At 37.1% G+C, this 18927-nt stretch overlaps 2 protein-coding genes across 11 annotated transcripts in view; one reads left to right on the top strand and one right to left on the bottom strand.

The window, feature by feature from the left end:
* On the bottom strand, positions 1 to 15350 carry LOC124305428 (uncharacterized). Of its 5 annotated transcripts, none has more exons than XM_046764861.1 (12): positions 15220 to 15350; positions 9203 to 9305; positions 7032 to 7123; positions 4370 to 4479; positions 4127 to 4249; positions 3848 to 4000; positions 2922 to 3094; positions 2348 to 2647; positions 2073 to 2263; positions 1766 to 1954; positions 809 to 865; positions 1 to 479 (listed from the first exon to the last, which is right to left on the bottom strand). In XM_046764861.1, the coding sequence occupies exons 2-12, from the start codon at positions 9294 to 9296 to the stop codon at positions 246 to 248; spliced, it is 1716 nt and encodes a 571-aa protein (XP_046620817.1). In that variant the 5' UTR covers positions 9297 to 9305; positions 15220 to 15350; the 3' UTR covers positions 1 to 245. The 5 variants fall into 5 exon arrangements, with proteins under 5 accessions (XP_046620817.1, XP_046620818.1, XP_046620815.1 ...); XM_046764862.1 differs by lacking the exon at positions 15220 to 15350 and adding an exon at positions 11984 to 12349 and having other exon boundaries at positions 2928 to 3094; XM_046764859.1 differs by lacking the exon at positions 15220 to 15350 and adding an exon at positions 11984 to 12348.
* LOC124305425 (nuclear protein localization protein 4 homolog) overlaps positions 13341 to 18927 on the top strand; it is a 16694-nt gene continuing 11107 nt past the window's right edge. For 3 of the 6 annotated variants that reach the window (XM_046764853.1, XM_046764851.1, XM_046764854.1), the window contains exons 1-9: positions 15287 to 15410; positions 15754 to 15834; positions 16301 to 16511; positions 16973 to 17120; positions 17315 to 17452; positions 17609 to 17912; positions 18036 to 18173; positions 18293 to 18440; positions 18620 to 18780. In XM_046764853.1, the coding sequence (XP_046620809.1) occupies positions 15390 to 15410; positions 15754 to 15834; positions 16301 to 16511; positions 16973 to 17120; positions 17315 to 17452; positions 17609 to 17912; positions 18036 to 18173; positions 18293 to 18440; positions 18620 to 18780 (1350 nt within the window). In that variant the 5' untranslated portion in view covers positions 15287 to 15389. Of the gene's footprint in view, positions 13360 to 15286; positions 15411 to 15753; positions 15835 to 16300; positions 16512 to 16972; positions 17121 to 17314; positions 17453 to 17608; positions 17913 to 18035; positions 18174 to 18292; positions 18441 to 18619; positions 18781 to 18927 lie in introns of those variants that run through there. The other 3 variants (XM_046764852.1, XM_046764855.1, XM_046764856.1) reach the window with 2 other exon arrangements.

Below are 18927 nucleotides of genomic sequence, written 5' to 3' on the forward strand. Positions count from 1 at the left end.
TTTGTAGGTAAATACGTAACTTCAGCTTTGTTGTGCTTTTTCTCGCATTGAGTTTTTTTTTTTTTTTTTTTATCTAATATACAACCGTGTAATTGATATCAGTTAATTTATTATTATAATAATTGGTTTAAAATGACGACCTGTTAATTCCAGGGCGTTCCTTTTAACTAATAGTATCATTTGAAGAACCATAATTTAATATATATCCAAATTATATTATATATTTTTTTCAATTTATAACAAGTTTAACGCAGTTTCTTATTGACTTGGTCTATTAGTTCGTCCACCCTTTGAGAGACCCCGCGAAACTTGTTCGGTTCCGGACCAATCATTTGAATTAGCTGCGGTACTTCCTGTCCGCTGATTTGCGTAAAGCGAGCCAGTGCTTTCATACAACGGAATAATTGCTCCTCGGATGGATTGCTGTTGAAGTACTGTAGAAGTGCCATTGTCAGCTCAACGGCGACGTCATCGAACACCTAAATTGAGAGAGTTCATAAGAACGGCAAAAGTATTGGGTGCCTGAGCCAGTTTTTTAAAAATTGTGCTGAAATGGATTCGCAGTGTTCCTTGGTACCAAATGTGTAGCACGAATTCTATATGTAATATAAACCAAATTTGGTATAACAGGAAAACTGGAAGTAATGAAAGGCTGTTCAAATTCACATTACAGTTCGAGTCAATGTCTATTTGAAAATTAAGAATGAACATACGTTGGCAATTTGCAAGTATTCAATTCTGTGTACATTGTGTTGATATTTTGTCTTACAAATAAACTTATTTACAGAAGGGACTTTAACAGCTGTACCTTAGAAATGCTGCCTTTTGGTAAAAGTTGCCGAAGATTTTTGCTTTTGTTCATTTTCTGAAAAAAATATCCAATACCTGCAGAAGTATCTGTTCGAATTTTGATTTTATGCAGCTGAATTTAATTAACACCAATAAACGTATTATCATTTATTGCTTTACATAGTAAGGTATAATAATTGCTGGTACCCATAAGCCATTGAATTCATATTGCAAGCATGCCAGTTAACTTGAATAAATTTTGTAGGAAACTCTATACCCAAAGCAGTTTTAATAGCTCATCAGTTTAGACAAATAATAGGCCAAAGCTGCAGGAAATAAGGCAGCACTTCTATCCAGTAGTATCTCAGGCTGTAGCTACAACAATCTATACATGTTACAGACGAGAACATTATACAATGAGAACTCTGTTCTCAACTGCAGTTGCTACGAGAGCTTGATAATTTTCGCATGTTGAAATGTTAGTGACAATCCGTTGAACAACCATTCATTGTTTCTGTTTTGAATTTTGTTACCTACTGCTACGTATAGAAACAAATTGTTCGATGCAAATTTTGTCTGATAGTTGTATTACACAAAAAGACGCAAGTAAAATGAATCTTATCATGTGCCTAACGTTCGTTCAAAAGCTTTGTTTCCATAATAAGGAAGTTCTGAAGAACTCGTACATAGGCTTGTCCTATAATGGTGATTTATCGACTGACTTTTATAATAGAGTTGCAAGTCATTATTCCGTGAATGTCAAGAATGTAAATAAGTCGTTTACGTTATGTCAAATCACCACGTAACCATCGATAAGAGATAGGAAATTATTACACAAAGCAATAAACATGCAAAGAAAAGTGAAATTTGCATAACTTCTTTTTAATAATGTCAGGCACATAGTTAACAGCTGTAAGTAAAAGATGAAAAAAGTTAATTGATAAGCTGGATATAGGATACAGACCACAGTTTTTACCTCCTTGCAAGCAAGGTTGTGAATGATTGCTGCGCCTCGTTCTTGTAATTCGGGTGTTTCGGAGAGAAGCGAATGTACAGCGACTTTCGTTGTCACTCTGATATTGCTGATGTTCTGGTTCTGATAGGGCCATTCAGAAATGTACAAGAGCCACTCGGAACTGCTTAGATTTTCAAACATATTTGCCATCTGGAAATATATACGTTACATATCTTACTGTAGTGTTACTCTCCCTTCGGATATCATGTTGATTTTGGGCGCGATTATTTAAATATTTAAATACTACACCACCAGGATGTTTACTTACAAATAGTGATAAGGAAAGTTGTTCTTCGTGTGGGTGACGATCAATGTCAAAAGCATAATTCATCAGAATATGTTCTCTACGATCTTGGTGTAAAAGCAAAATGACATCGTCTTTCAGAGCTGCAACTGCCAGTACGTTCAAAAGACGCACTCTAACTGCTGCATCGAGGGATTTATCGTAGAGCAAACGTCCTGTTAATGAGAAATAATCACATTAGAGGTGAGAAAAAATGATGCACTTCACCTTCTGTACGGTCTGTGATAGAAAATAGAAACCTATGAAATTCAGGAAGTTATCTCCCAGCGCCCAAGAGCCTTCATCTTCCAGCACGTACTGGTGAAGTTCCTCTAGGCTCTTCTGTTCAGCTTCGTTTAGTTTACCATCAACCAGGCCGACCAAAGCGTCAAAGTCAACCCTCGCGTCTACGGTATCTTTGAAAACTACAGGAGGATCACGTTGGCGTTTTTTTTCTTCAATGTCACGTCGTTCGTCTGCTTCCATTTGTAACACTCTGTCCGACGGTAACATTTCCGCACCGGCGTCGCCATTGGTAGATTGTATTTCGCTAATTACACCTGAAAACAAAATGAAATTTTCCTTAATACGTGATTAAAGTTAATACTCAATTTTTCTCTTCTTGTTTAATATGAAAAAAACTCACTAGTATATAAAATTGTGAAACACCATTGTGTGCATGTATTGTTCTGATGGGAATACTGATATGGAGCTTTATTAGTAGTATTATAAGAAGATGAGATAATACAGATCGCAACGATTGATCTATACTATTATCTTCATCATTCATGAGTTACCGTTAATTAGTGTAATTTGTGTTCTATGGGGACATACTCTCACTTTCTGCCATCGCTGCGTTGTAGCTGCTTGGTTCAGTGCTATTGCTTCCGCTACCGCTGCTGCTCTTATCTTTCTTCTCCTTCTTCTTCTTTTTTTTCTTTCGCTCTTTCTTTGCTAACTTCTCGTTGATTACGTTCCTCCTTTCTTCCAAAGCTATTGAATTCAATCTAAAAATCAAAATTCCAGGTAAAACATGCGTTAACGATACTTGATCGAGATTTAAGTAGTACAAATAATGTTCAACAGTAATGTCGTCATCAAATTACGCTTGTAGATGTTTTTCCCCGTGGCATTGAAAGATAAACAATGACAATTAAATTTCTTAAGCCAATATTACAAGCATAATATTATCACACTCATAGTATATTGGGAAATAGGTATGCCAGGAATAAAAGCAAGCCATGTGGCACATTCATGTATATAATATTTATTTCAGAGTATATATTATCTGTGTTAAACTGCAGAAAAGAAATCAGGTGTGCAGTTCCATAGAACTTGACTAGTGTTAACTTTAATACAGTCAACAACCCTTATTTCGCAGCCCTATCTCTGACGACTTGCGTCAGTTGTGAAGGCTACAATGATTTGCAGGCAAGCATAGCCAACTGCTAAGAGATCTCACCAAGAATTTCACACAAAACAAGTCCTACTATACCGAAGGCTGAGAAAGTATAAAGCAGAGAAGCACGCTGAAAATTGAGAAGCATAAGAGAGATTTGATATTTGTAAATTTCTGGATGTATTTCTTCAACCTTGTTTTTCTGTTCAATAGTAGAGTTCAATGAAAGCTGTGACACTAAAGCAAATTACGTTGTTAGTTGGCTACAAATCACCCTTAAAATAGAGAATTATTTATCATCACACCACATAACAAGCATGAATTATTGAAAAGCTATTTTCTTTGAGAAAAACGATCAGACCTAGCTTCCTCGATAGCTGAATTCAGGCGTTGAAAATCAGGTGACTCCTCTCGATGAATTCTAGGTTCGACGAATCTTTGACCACTTGAAAAGCCTGAACTAGCTCCGTTACTTAACGTGTCGATCAACGGTCGCAGAGCTTGTCCTATTGGCCTAAAAAATATGTTTCAGCTGTAATTAATCATATTTTACTAGAATACAAGAATTTTATTTTATTATTATTAGATTTGAATTTAATATTATTAGATATTCACATCGGTGTTTGAACCTTAAACTTACGTGCTAAGTATTTCTTCCGGTAGATCAAGAATGTACTTAGGGATGCCTTTTCCGACCAAAAAGTTGCTCACTTCGTCAGTAAAACAGTTGCAGTTGTGTTTGAACAGGTCGTAAGTCCCGGGTCTAAGAGAATCAACGAACAGCCATGTGTGTAAGTACGGTTGACAAAGCACAAGAGTGTACAATAATACTTCTTTTAAAGCACAGAGAAAAATTTATTTGAACAAGACGCTTATTACTCACGCAAATTTCGAGGTACCAAGACCGTTGATGTATTCAAGGAACACTGAATACGGAAGATAGGTGTCACCAACTTTCTCCACCTTCAATGGCTCACCGAGTTCAGTTCCACCCTGTAGAAAAAAAAAACGAAAAACACGTCTGAATAGAATATACCAAAAATATAATTGAATTTATATTTTATTATCATATCTATTCGTATTATTATTCATACAGCACTGTACAGATTCGAGCACCCAAGTTATAAGGTACGCTAGATAGAGGCGAGGGAGGTACATCATCCAATGAATAAGATGACTATAATTAGAAGAGTGGGCAGTGTACCAATCTGCTGCGCATCGGCTGTGGTAATTGCCTATAAGCCTAGTTCAAAATATACGGATGTGTAAAATTCCTTAGTAATTATGTGGCATCTTAAGGTCCATCAGCTTGATGCATTAATTAGCACATTACATGACGCAAGTGCCAGTTGCCAACAAGATGTAATACGATTTGTTATAAGAAATCAATTCCGTTATCCTCGTTTCTTATTTTATATTATATCTTGAGAGGTGATGTTTTTGATCGACACTACCAATGTAAGATTACAAATATTTGAAAGTTTGGCATCAAAATTGTATTGAGCTAATAAACTCGTTTCCATTTAATTAAAAATAATGCATGCAAAAATTTTTCGAAAGAACAACATTTGAAAAAAACATCTCGATTTTTGAAATTTCAAACGGTCGTTTCTTCAATTTCTCTGCTCTAGAAAAATTTGTCACATGAGTAACGGTTAAAAATAACTTGTGATCAACAGCGTTTATATATATAAAAAAAAAAAAATGTATCTCAACGAAGAAAGCTCTCGAACGCATTTAATGTCACTTACAAAAAAAAAATGTTATTATTTCAAATTTATTATCACAAAATTACGTTAGATACGTTCGAAAGATTTTCGCGTCTTTTTCGCGCGTCGAATCAATCGAAGGTCGATAGGTCGATTGATCGGCGTCGGTTGAGAAGCGGAAAATGAAACTAAAACAACTGACTGGAGGATAAAAACGCAACACAAATTCATTTGCACATCCTTTTTTTTAGCATGCCGCAACAAAATTTCGAATGGAAAAAGTATGAAATTTCAAATCTATAGTTTGACGTGACCCATTCTTCAAGTCAGCTTTTATACAAATTTCACACTATCTGGGTTTCAATCCAATAATTGAAAATTAACAAACCCCATAAACGGGGTAGAAATGCGAACCGGAGTTAAAATCGAGTAGAAAAAAATGAGATTTAAATTGGAAAATACTAATAAAAAAATAAAACAAAATAAATAAAAAATGACCGGTAACAATTTTTTTTTGTTTTTATAGGAGATGTTTCCGATAATGTATTTTTCAGTTTGTCACACGCGATACAATTGTTTGAATGCTAGTTCTATCTGTAATGTAATATACCGTAATTTGTGAGGAAAAAGGAACACGTATGTGTAACAGAAGGAATATGTTTGAATCATAAATGAAAAGAACAATTTTTAACTTGTGGCAAAAGGTGTGCTATGATGTATACATGCACTTTTCTGTGAAAAAAACGAGAATCTGGGTCCGCACTTCGCGCGCACTTGTACTCACACACGTAGACACGTAGTAGGTACGGTATAATTCACTTCACTACGCGTTTCGCGCTGTTCGCTATGACGTAACGAATATATACCCCAGTAATTAATAGAGCTCGACGAAGCGGTGGCAGGGGCAGGTCAGGGCAGAGACGAAGATGAGACGAGGAGACGAAGAGGATATGCACGAGGAGGCAGACTTACCGGCGACAGCTTTCGCCCGCGAAGAGAGACCGGGCAGGAAAGTACATACGAGTATGATGGTCTCGGGAAAGAGCTAAGAGAGTCGTCGAGAGAGCCGAGAGAGTGCCCCTACGAACCTGGAGATATTTTTAGTTGTCCTCGGACCAAATTTAGTCCCGGTATGCCTAGTGTATCGTATAGCCAAGCCCCGGACTCACCGACGGCGAAACCATGACGTACCTCTACTATTATGCTAACGCTAGCGATTTTTCCAGCTTTCAACTCGATTCGCATATTCCACTTCTCTCAAACTCTATTTTCTACTCGTGTCACGATATTCCTATTATTTCCTTATGCTTTTGCTTATTCTATACGTGTATTGCAATTTATACTTAGAAAAAATATGACGGTAGGCTTTTATGGGCGCCATGTTGGAATTGAACTACCACCTCGCGATTTTAATACCGTATTTCTGTTTACCACGCTTTAGTTTAACGACGGTTTAGAGCTTTCCGACTTTTTTGACACCTGCACGATTGAAATCGTGGACATTTTATAGTTTTATTCTAATAACGATTCAACTGTGTTGTGAGGTGCGAACGGAGAAACTCATGGACGCCATGCTTGACTCTACGGTCCTTTTCGCGACTTTTGTCCAAGCGTCTTGTCGACCACGTTTTAGATCAGAAGTAATATCAAGTTTCGAGTGTTTCTAATAACTGCAAAATTGAACAACGTCGATACTTCCCATTTTCAAACAAATGTATGAGACGCCGACCTAATTTGACTTCGGACAATGGTACAACGGTACAAGTAGATATACCTATGTATTACACATTTAACGTCTCAAATTTCAAAATGAATTAATTTTTTTCAATCTCTTACCGGACGAACGCTTTGAATGCCAGTTGGCCCGAAAAAGTACTCGCGTCCGTAGGCCACTATAGCTGTATGCCAGATCCCCTCAAGGTTCCTTCCTGAAAAGAAAAAAAGTGATAATTGAAATTTGATACGAGTATTTGTTAGTGACGAAAAACGGTTCAGAGAAGTCTAAACTTTCGTTAAAAATGATACATTCGTCATACGTTGAGCGATGCAAACTACATAAAATAATATCCGTCGATCTAAAATATTTCTGCGCAGCGTAAATCGTGTATGAACATATATGTTCCGATGACGCGGTAAAGATGGGCGTAGCGTACGTTAGTCTGTTTTCGCGAGTATAATTTATAGATTTGGCATGAAAGTCCTGCAAAAAATACCACAGAATTAGGAAAACGCGTATAAGTCGAACACATGCGTCGAATTTGTTTACTGCGCATAGTTGTCCCGTCCAGTATTCAAGAAACAAATGTAAATTTATCTTAGGATCGTCGTCTGATTTCTTCGTAAAGTCATCGATCCTTGTTGCGTCGAGTATTTCAGGATGAAAGTCTACCTTTCAAAATGGATAACTTATATTTTTTCCCCGTTTCGAAATTTACAAACGCATATAACTTCCAACAATTTTCAAATCGGCAAGATGCGACACCGGCAATCAAACTTATGAAGTTGCGTGTGTACCGAATCCCTGATTTCCTCCAGCTGCGGTTGTATAATAAATGGGGGGTAATCATTGCGTAACTAGATAGACTCGACGAGAGGTCTGCAGCGTATAATACATGTATAAATATACGATCCGAATATGTATAGAGACTGCATGTATACGTATTTATGTATGGTGGTGTTCGCCACGTCCGACCATTTCATCCCGCGGGTGCCGCTGCTACAGTTACGGATAAATGCAGCTTCTTCTCTGCATCGGACAGTGGGACGCGAGGTCTGTGACCCAACCTGTTCCCCAGTCACAGGGGATAAATATAACCAGGAAGATGCCTCCCGCAGCTTCCAGCTAGTTTTAGAAGAAAATTACTTACGATGAGGTCAAACCGTTGCCAGAAATCTTACGACCTGCAAGCTCTAACCCCTTTACGCAGTATAACTATACATATATATTTAGCTGCAGCTGATCTATGTGCTTACGGACAGAGATGAAACGTTCCTCGAACACCGATTGTTGGCTAACAGATCACTCATCGTGGAATGAACTCTAACGTACGTTGGAAAATAATCATCTCTTAAAAATATATTCCAACCGGTGTGTAACAATAAACTTCAAGATTTTCATCGTAACGATCTGCAAGGATCATTAATAGAGACTTCGAAGATTCAGCCTGTTTGAAACTGATTTTAAATTATTAGTTAAATAGGAGAAAAAAAAATTATGAATGATTAAACTAATGGTGGACATTTTTGTTTCAATCAAAATTATCACCGACGCGACTGTTCAGTACAGGCTTCTTTCTCAAAAATTTGTTACGGTCACTGTAGTTGAAACTGATTCAAAGATCAATTTTGTTTTTAAATGGATCATTTCTACGTGATTGTCACCAATTACCGACAACTGATAACCGATAAACTAATTTCGAAACTTTCTTGGTACCATTTAGAAACATCAGAAAATTTTTTGCGATACAACTTGAACGCGAGGTAACTTTCGATCAGAAATTTCACGTATGAAAATATTGGCGAAAATATTTCTCAGCAAGAAGGTGGCCGAGTGTAAGATGAGTTACAATCATGCGTGACACTCCAGAGAAAGAAAGAAACTTATTCCACTATATATAAGTACGTGTGAATAGAGTTTGTTTTAACGACGCGATAGGAATGTCGTACATCCATAAAATTATTTATGACTAACGACTCATGTCGCGTCAAAATATAATTCATGGTATGTATGTATACAACACGTAACCCTATGATCGGAGGAGGAGTATGCGGAATGCCGCTACCGCCTATTTTAATCCAACGGTAAATTTTATTTATATAACATCAATGCTTGGTGCTTGGTATACTCGAAATATCTAAAATTATCAACAAATTTGGCAAGTATTTTGAGAACAAGTATTGCCTAAGTAGAGCGATGATAAATTGCGACGATAAGTGGCCGTTAATCGAAGCACAATCTCCATTGTCTGTGTCGATTTTTAGCAATTGAAATTACAAGAGTTTCTTACCTATCAGCATTTGTGCCATCACAGCAGCCATTCCTTTCGTCAGATCGTAGATGTACAGTTCAACGATTGTACCGACTTCCTCGGAATCATCCATATTGTCTGCCTGCAATTTTATTGAACAAAAATTAGATCAGTTTATTTCATCGCATTTCTACGCAAGGCTTTGTTTTACAGACAATGAAATCAGGGCGTACATAATATGATAGGTGTAATATGCTGTTATTGAAATATGGCCAGCATGATTGTTCAAACTAATAAATAAAAGTTTTGACATTTGGAAACTCGTTTTAGTTTATCTATCAGAAAAAAATACTTTTACTCCCATAGAAATAAACAACGACGATTTTTCAATTCAATGGTTCTTGTGGACCAACTTGATCGGTGCTTTGATTTTAATTTAAAACGATTGTGAACTTTCAGAAGAAAAACTGCTAATCTGAACGAAGGGAGGAAATTTCGGGGTTGCGTTTTCTTTTTCCAAGCAAGAGCGAAAACATGAGAAAAATATTATAACGATGCGGATATTTTTTATGAGTATCGAAACTTGTAACGAAAGAGATAAGATCGGAGAATCAGCGGTGCTAAAAAGTCATGTTTTATCACACCTCGAAAATTTATCGCAGTATTACTTATTACGAAGCTCGTAAGATAGTTTTGTAAAGTATTACAAGTGAATTTAGCCAATTTCCAAAAAAAATAAAATACGTTTATCGCTGCTGTCAAGATATGAAAACAGGGTAAGTATACAGATTGATGTTCAACTACCAGTTCAACAATGAATTTGTACAATTTTCGAACCGATTACGAAACACGGCTGAGATAAATTAAATTTTTGTCAAAATTTACGTCCGGAGCTATTTTTAAATTTGACTATACAGAATGACCTCCTCTTTTACATTTTGCCAGTACCTGGATGTGTAGACCTTGAATGCATACAAGTTTAGTCTAATTGTTTGAACTACTTGCAACCTGTCGTCGCAAAATCATTGAAAGTCGTCCAAGTTTTCTAATTGCTCGGTTCTTTTAGCATTTTTTCTAGGACGTAAAATCTGGGCCAAGATCAATTCTGGCGAGTCGAGAATTTTAGCATTGTTTTTTTTTCGTCGAATCTTTTCCTGTCAATTTCATGTATGTCACACTTGGAAAAAAGTTATCCGCTTTCACCGCGACTTATTACGTGGTGCTGAGAATTTTTCCCTTGCATAAGGTAAGTTACTGGCGAATGTGGTAAAATAAAAATAGTAAAAATACAACTTATTCAACTAACTGTTTAGTGAAAACGGCTAGGAAAGCCAAGTTGTAAAAATTTTCGGAAAGATCATATGTTCGGTTCACTTTTAAGCGACACGGGTCTTTTACTTGATATCTTTGTGATCCCTGTGGAGCGAAAATTACTTTTTCTTTTCCAATGTTACGAGTTACGAACACGTCGTTTAATTAAATCTGATTCTTAAGTCGATAGACATCAACTGGACATTCATAACTCGTACTTTAAGATTCAGAACTTCAATTTTAGTAAAAGCGTGAATATTGCTGAGAGGGAGTAAAATTAATTGCGAGCATGCCGTGCCAGAGGATAAAGAAGCTTTGTAAGCACTGCATGTTTGGCGGCACCATCGAATGCCAACATTGTTTGTAACTATAATTCACCGTCCACGTGCGTGGAAGGTAAAACTGACAAGATAACATGCACCCGTCACTATCGTAAAATGCAATATGCAATTCGCGATATTATTTGCACTTTAAAGCAGTATTTAATCGTTATTACGTCACCAACAATGTACTCCGTATAGAATATTCTTTTTTTCTGAAAATAATCGGATTTTCGTAACTAAGAAAAGCTTGTTGTTCAAATTTTTCCGCGTTGTAACACCATCTCGTAGCTTGTTTATCGAATCAAAGAAACTACGGAAAATGGCACGCGTACGCGAATTTCTTCGGCCTTTACGTCACATTGCGAATAAAGCGCCAGCTTATATAAATCGATCCTAGTTTCTCGCGTAATGTATAGCTATATTATTTCGCATTTCAAAAAATTTCGCAAAATTTGTTGCCACAAATTATTTGTACGCTCATAACGAGCGAAAATTCAAATAACGATTCAGACATGACGTTTACGTAGGTTGCATGAAATTCCGGAATCAAATTGAACGTGGAATTTTGCCAGGCCTTTGTGGTCGTACGGTTCCAAAATATTGTTTTCACAAATTCGCGCAGCAAATAAATAACTTATACGGGAAAGATCGCGTCGCGGTAGGTGAAAAATATTTGTTTCCACTCATTTCATCATTTTACCCACTACACAAGCCTGCCGGAATTCACAATATTTTTTTCATGCAATGATTTGCAGTTAATTTATCAAGGTCTGTGAGTAAAACTTGAACGAACTGTAATTCCATTAAAATCGAACACTACGGTATCTTTAATCCACATTCAATCCATAGTCTATTATTTGTCATTCAAAAACACCGAAATACAACAAATTGCGAGGTAGTTATAAAATTTGAAACTGCGTGCTCTAGTCGATCGATAAAGTATCCCGTTACAAGAGTAAATCGGGATTTGGGGAAGATGGATCTGTCAAGTATAGCCGGTGTATGATCAATGATCTATATTATAAAACAAAGAGGAATATGTACAGAATAACTGGACGCAGTTTCTGAAATGGTAAAAATCCCCTCAGTCACGATCTTAAACAAGTAAGAGAATTTGTACAATGTTTGATAACAATCTTAATACCGACAAAGAATGACACCGTCATTAATCAATCGAGTGACATACCTTGTTCGGTGAATATTCGAGTTCTAACGAATTAGGAGACGAAGATGACGATGATGACGATGACCTGAGAATGATTGTCACTCGATGATAGTGTCAGTGATGGCGCGCGAGGAAGTCCGGTTTCTTATGGTATCTACCCCCGAGTGCAGGTGGTGTACAGTGAAAATTAAGGAATAGTCTTGGGACTGAGCGTGCGCTGACCCTCCTGGCAACGGATGAAGCCAGTCGGTGCAGTTCGCAGGCGGCAGACCTGTTGCCGCGAAGACGCGGGGCGAGCTTGAAAGGCAACCACACTCCACCGGTACCACCCGACAAATACCATCTTTCCAGAGAAATAACAAGGTGGAGAGCCAAGCTGCGAAGTAAAGGACGGTGCGGTTACACACTCGACACTTCCACCTGCCAACCCACGGTATTCTTGGGGCACAGAGCGTCGCTCCGATTCCCTACCTACATTTCTCTCCCTAATAATAGATCCCTAGTATTTTCCACTCTCTACATACGCCTCTTCGTTGTTCCTTGTAGACAAGGGTTACCTACGCGCCACTCGATGACGGTAGCGATCATCGGGATATAATTCCACTACAATCGCAAACCAGGCTTTGATCTTCCCGCTTCGCACTAATTCGCTATTATAACGACGCGTAGATTCGAATTTTGAATTGGAAAAACTGGGGTGACCTTGCGCGTAGAAAAGTCTTTCTCTTAAGAAAAGTAAACGCGTCACAAGTATAATCTTGCACATAATACTAATATATATAATATAATACGCACCTACGTCTGCGGATGGGATATCGGGAAATGTTCTCTGTCGCAATCGCGTAATTTCAATTATATGTGGATAAAGGAAACGACGAAAGTTCAATTTTATTCAATTAGATTCAAGTAAGCAAACATGTTTCATGTTGTTAACCGAATTACAAATTTTGAGTTTCGATATTGACGTCGATCACTTATTTCGCATCGGTATATTAATGATAGTTAGACACGTGGCGGATACATGTCTGTTGAATCGTAACAAGAATTTTATGGCGTTATATGTATAGCTAGAAGTCACGAGGTATTGTATACGTATATAAACGCCTGAGCGAGCGCAATACGGCTTGCAAAATTGGCTGACAGGTTGTTTGCGTGCAGGAGTAATGACACAATCATTCATGAACTACGTCATAGTGTGATGTAGGCGAGTGATGAAATTTATATTTTGGATCAGTAACGAAATCTTTGAAGTTCTTTCCGGCCATAGCGATAGAAACAGAGATAAAAAAAAGATCGCGTGAAATGGTTTCGTCATTCATTTCCACTGTGGTTTAGGACTTCATTTTTTAAACCAATTTCTTGCGAAGGATCGGATATTTAACGAGAAGACATGAGAGGTAAAAACACGTAAAGTCACATTTAGTAACTTGCATGAGGGGTGTTTGGTATAACGGAAAAGTACGAAAGTCGAAATTTCGCGGTTACTAAGTGTTTAGCTTAATGATCACGCACCGCAGATAATGCGAGATGCATAGAAATACAGGACAATTTGTTTTACGCAGTTAATTCATTTCAAAACATTGACTAATCATATTATTATACTTGCCAGTATTAAACTTAAAACACCGTGCTTTATACAACACTAGCACAACGTGAAAACAAAAATAATAATAACAACGATTATAATCCAAATGTGAAATGATGTATAGAGAATAAAGAGGTAACTCGTTAATGCCGGACACATCCTGACACCCAGATGAACTATTAATTAACTGCCAAACTGATCGATTGTTATTCATATTATATGTGTTTATTTTTATAACACAATATGCGTACATGCAATTATAATTACGCACGCAATGATCATACAACATTGCACACAAATGCGCATACATGTGTGTGTCAATGTGTTGTCTATGCTTCCGCCTATGTATACACAGAGTAGATGTAACATAAATATAGCCGTACTATGTATACAGATTCTCAAGTCAACGTGTAGTGCAACCTGTTTAAGAATGTATCGGACCGGGTGTACAGTCTAATCGAAAAACTGTCCGAGGAGAGAAAACGAAATTAAACATCCATTTAGAAGGTGCGACTGAAACTGATGTAGTTGAATTCGACGAAAGACGAATATTCCTCTGACGAAGAAGAAAAAATTTTTTTTTTTACGAAATCTCGCGAATTTGAGTCGAAACGTCTGATTATCAGCTGCACTTTCGTGCAATTTTTCTTGGGGAATGCTTGATATAAATGTCTCATAGAATTCATTATATTCTTCAACGAAGCATAAGTTTATCATTTTCTGCTTATCAATGCAGTTTTGTCAGAATATTTTTTGATTAATTAATGATAATAATGAAAATTGGACAAAAGATAATATAGATTTGGTATAGAAAGTTGCGATAATAATAATATAGATATAGGGTTTTTATCATTAATGCGTGATGTCGAGAGGATATATAATCTTTTCAATCAATTTCAAATTTATCGTTTAACTTCAGTTCGCAGATTTGGAATCTAATTTATTACGAGGTTGAAGTTGGTAACGTTATCGTAACGGAACATCGTGGAAAACTTCACTACTTCGCAATTTTAACACGAACTTGAAAAACTAATATTTATCATAAGAGTTATATCTTGTTTTGCCAAGGTTTACTAATTTTATACTATACCATGGTCACGAAACAACAGTTTTTCGCTAACATGAACCGTTACGACAATGTTGCTAACTTCAACATGATAATTTATTATATTTCACAGTTTTTTGTTTTCAAATATTTTTCGACCAGACTGTACCGCATACTATACGTATATCGACGTATCCTATTCCATTCCTAAATATTAACTCGGAGATTTTTTTTCCCTTCTCTCTATCGACTAAAATACGCGAATGCAGATTCGCAGAATGAAAAATATATCAGCTGGTGATGATTTTCTATGAGAAATGGGGTGAAACGGCGAGAGTTATCGACGAAAATTCGGATCATCTAGAAGAAGCGGGGCCCTCCTCTTTTTATTGAGCCTGCACGCGGCTGGTACGCGAGTGTCAGTGGCTCCTTGACGACGAGAATAGAGTCGAGTCGTCGACTCGGGTGAAATATCTCTCAATTTATCGTTTAAAAAGTTGTTGCGCGCGGTTAGGCAGAGGAATATTAACCGATTATCGTGGACTCTGATGAACGGCGATAAAATAAAGGGGGTAACGTAACTGGTTATGTGCGATCGCGAGTGATAATTATAAGTACAAAACTTACCGTGTAGTAATACTTTAGCGTAGAGAGGTTATGGGCACGTAAGGTTGACTCGGCAGTTTTTCCACAGCTGACTAGGGATTTTGATCGGGCTTTGTTAACACAGGCAAGCCTTGTGGCAGCGGGCTCGAAACTCTCTCTCGAACAGCTGATGCTTCTGGAATACCGGCGAAATGTCAAAATCAACGCTAATTGTAAGTCTATTTGAATCCGCACCGTCACCTATGACTCAAACAACCGACAAATTAAGTCGCCCACTATACCGATAACCGTAGATATTTATTAGCCGTAACGTTTTCATTCCCTCCGACCCACGCCGCGTTTTGCGCCTTTGTCGTTACCTATGATAGGGAAAAATATAATACGTACATGTCTATGCATGTAATATATGTATAATACATCGTTGAAATATTCAAGAACAGTAACGAAAGTATTTTCCTCCATTTTTTAACCTAAAAGGAAAAAATACTGTTAATTTATTTCACTGCGATGCTAATTACTTTCATGCAACCCCTTATTTTGTCGTTCAATTTTCAGACTCTCAGAGTTCAATCACCCGAAGGCACCAAACGGATAGAAGTGAGACCGACTGATACAGTCCGTGATCTCTTTGAAAAGGTTTGACTTGTTTGGCAATTTATTTTGCAAAAGAAATTACTAATAATAAGGTATTTTGTACTTCTGCTTGTTATTTGTAAGAGCAGATTGCTATTCTCATAATTTTTCTTTACTCGCAAATTCTTTGCAAGTTGTCGCTGTAAATGCTAGCCTTTGTGACTTAAAATAAGTGAAACCACTGGCTCAAGTTTGTGCGTACAGTTTATCATGCTTGAGCTGAGAGCCATCTATTGTCGGTAAAGATAACACATTTTTCTCTAGTCATTGTTCTTGAAATATTTTTTAAATACTGTCTATTCTAGTGACGAAGCAATGCGTGATTCAATGATAACAACAGATTTGGAAAGAACTGGTCACGATTTAGTTATTGAAAACATTATACAGCGAATCAGAGTTTGCTTAGAAGTACTTGGATTAATGATGTTGTCTTTACGGTGTCACCATCAATTCAATTCTCATGTTTTAGGTACATGATACATTTAACTTGGACAGCTTTAGTTTTGGATTATATAAACTAAAAAATCACAAGGATGAACTCGTATCTTCTCGAAGCAAAACAGTCCTTGGAACAGGATTGTCTCACGGCGATATGGTCTACCTTGTGCCCCTCAATGGCACAGTATTACGGCCACAGGATGGACCATCGACTAGTAGTGCCTCCATAAATATTCCTGCCGGTAATCTTCACTAAGATGTTATAAGTATAAATTATAATAATTGCCAGCAGTACTTTGGTATAACTTCGCTTGATGTAAACTGGAAGCTCGTCGCTGTACAACATAGTTTAAGAATTTTTAAACAATCAAGACAATGCGTGAAGAATAGATTTGTTATACTTGCTCTTATTTGTAGGACTTATAGTTAATATCGATCGTCGCGCAATGTAAAAGCATTTTGAGCAGTAAGTTAAGAATGAATTTTTCAAGTACTAAATCAGATTGAAGTTCGTAACGTTATAGTAATGATGCATCAGCAGTAAACCGCAATATAGCATTTACAAACTCAGATCTTATGAATTCAACTCCTCTAGTTATACCGAAACTGTGAAATAGTTAATTTTGTTTCAACATTTTGTTATGTTAATGTTACCAACTGCAGCCTCATAACATTCAATCCTAATAAGGTTAACTGATCTTAGCAGAACCAATGCCGAGTACGAGCAGATTATCGCAGGGATCTATGGCCATCAATTCATCTCGACCTCTTGCCAGTGTCACGGAAGATGAAGTAGATCAACAACTGTGGAAGCTTGATGGCAAGATACAGCAGAAGCGTGATGAGAAATTGTGAGTCTAATGTATGATTATCATTCACATCGCCTATCCGTTTGATTCCTTTTCTACAAATGTACCCCTGAGCGCTCAAAGGTCAATTTTGAGAGATTAGATCGACTTTAAGTGAAAAGAAATTCAGAAATTTTCTAAGTTAAGACCAGTACTCGATTAATATCTATTGCTATTCATGATCCTAATATTTACAGATGCCGCCATGGTGCAAACGGGTGCTGCGTGCACTGCTCACCATTAGAACCATTTGATGAAGCATACCTCAAGGAACAAAACATCAAGCATTTATCATTCCACTCGTACCTCAGAAAGCTCACAGCTGGGGTTGATAGGTATGTCATTACGTAGAGAGTTCGATGTTCAAGTCAAGCTGTGACACTACAAATATTTGGAAGTCATAATTATAATGTTACAACTGATAGAAGTAAGTGAATTTTTAGAAATGAAACGGCATTATAATTTAATTTAAAACTTATCATCTTTCACAGAGGGAAATTTCTTCAACTGGAGGACATAAGTTGTCGCATAAAGACAGGCTGCAAAGATCACCCACCATGGCCTCGTGGGATTTGCAGTAAATGTCAGCCCAACGCTATCACGTTGAATCGGCAACAGTATCGTCACGTTGATAACGTTATGTTTGAGAATGCTAGTCTAGTGGAGCGCTTTTTGAACTACTGGCGTAGTACCGGACATCAACGTGTTGGTTACCTCTATGGTAGATATGAAATACACTCAGACGTACCCCTAGGTATTAGGGCTGTAGTTGCTGCAATATACGAACCTCCACAAGTAAGTTGTTCAATATTCGTAAGAACAATTCGAATGATCTTCGACTTTAGTAACATATTAAAGCTCTTCAAATCACAAAACTTATATTTATTTTATCTACAAATGGCTTATAATTCCTCTCAGGACAGCACGAGAGATACTGTATCTCTCCTACCAGATCCAAGACAAGAATTAGTCGACGAACTTGCTCGACTTCTTGGTTTGCAAAGAGTGGGGTGGATATTCACAGATTTAATTGCTGAAGATGTCAAAAAAGGCACGGTACGTATTGGCTGACGTCCAAGCTTTAATTTTCATTTTGAAACAAACGCCGCGACAAGATCTGTGGACAATGCGTTATTCAAAAATAATTAATTGCATATGAACGTGTATTTTTCCAGGTGAAACACGTCAGAAATATAGACAGTCACTTTTTATCAGCACAAGAGTGTATTATGGCAGGATACTTTCAAAACCAGCATCCGAATCCATGCCGTTTTTCACCGAGTGGTTATTTTGGCTCAAAGTTCGTCACAGTCTGTGTCACAGGTAATGTATAATTATTAACAATATATTAATCAGAGTGTTTATCACGCTTGTTGTATTATTCGGTACAATATGGTATAAATTTACTGCAGTGCACCTCCTAATAAATCAGAGCCTTTCGTTTTACATTGCAATCAAAAACTGTTCTCAGAATATTCTTTACCTTTTCCTTTGATCTCCAGGTGACGATAAGAATCAAGTGCACATGGAAGGATACGAAGTCTCTAATCAGTGCATGGCATTGGTACGTGATGGGTGTCTAGTCCCAACCAAGGATGCGCAGGAGCTTGGCTACGTTATTGAGTCCACAGATAAGCAATATGTTCCTGATGTTTACTATAAGGTAAGTGACAACTTCCTCTTCTTTTGAATTGCCCTTCTTGAATTTTATGAAATGTTGTAAGGTTTCTTGGGTGGGTAAATTCAATTTCAGCTGTTTTCGAATATTCGTTTAAACAATAAAATAATATATATGGAGTGAGAAATTAAT

The sequence above is a fragment of the Neodiprion virginianus genome, chromosome 5 (assembly GCF_021901495.1).
Source record: "Neodiprion virginianus isolate iyNeoVirg1 chromosome 5, iyNeoVirg1.1, whole genome shotgun sequence".
NCBI lineage: Eukaryota > Metazoa > Arthropoda > Insecta > Hymenoptera > Diprionidae > Neodiprion > Neodiprion virginianus.

What these genes read in the sequence shown, in the direction of transcription:
- LOC124305428 (XM_046764861.1), bottom strand. Translation starts at nt 9,296, where the DNA reads ATGGATGATTCCGAGGAAGTCGGTACAATCGTTGAACTGTACATCTAC. An exon ending in CTTGGTACCTCGAAATTTGC is followed by an intron (nt 4,250 to 4,369) that starts GTGAGTAATAAG and finishes TGATTCTCTTAG; the next exon opens with ACCCGGGACTTACGACCTGT. An exon ending in ACAACCTTGCTTGCAAGGAG is followed by an intron (nt 866 to 1,765) that starts GTAAAAACTGTG and finishes TATTTTTTTCAG; the next exon opens with AAAATGAACAAAAGCAAAAA.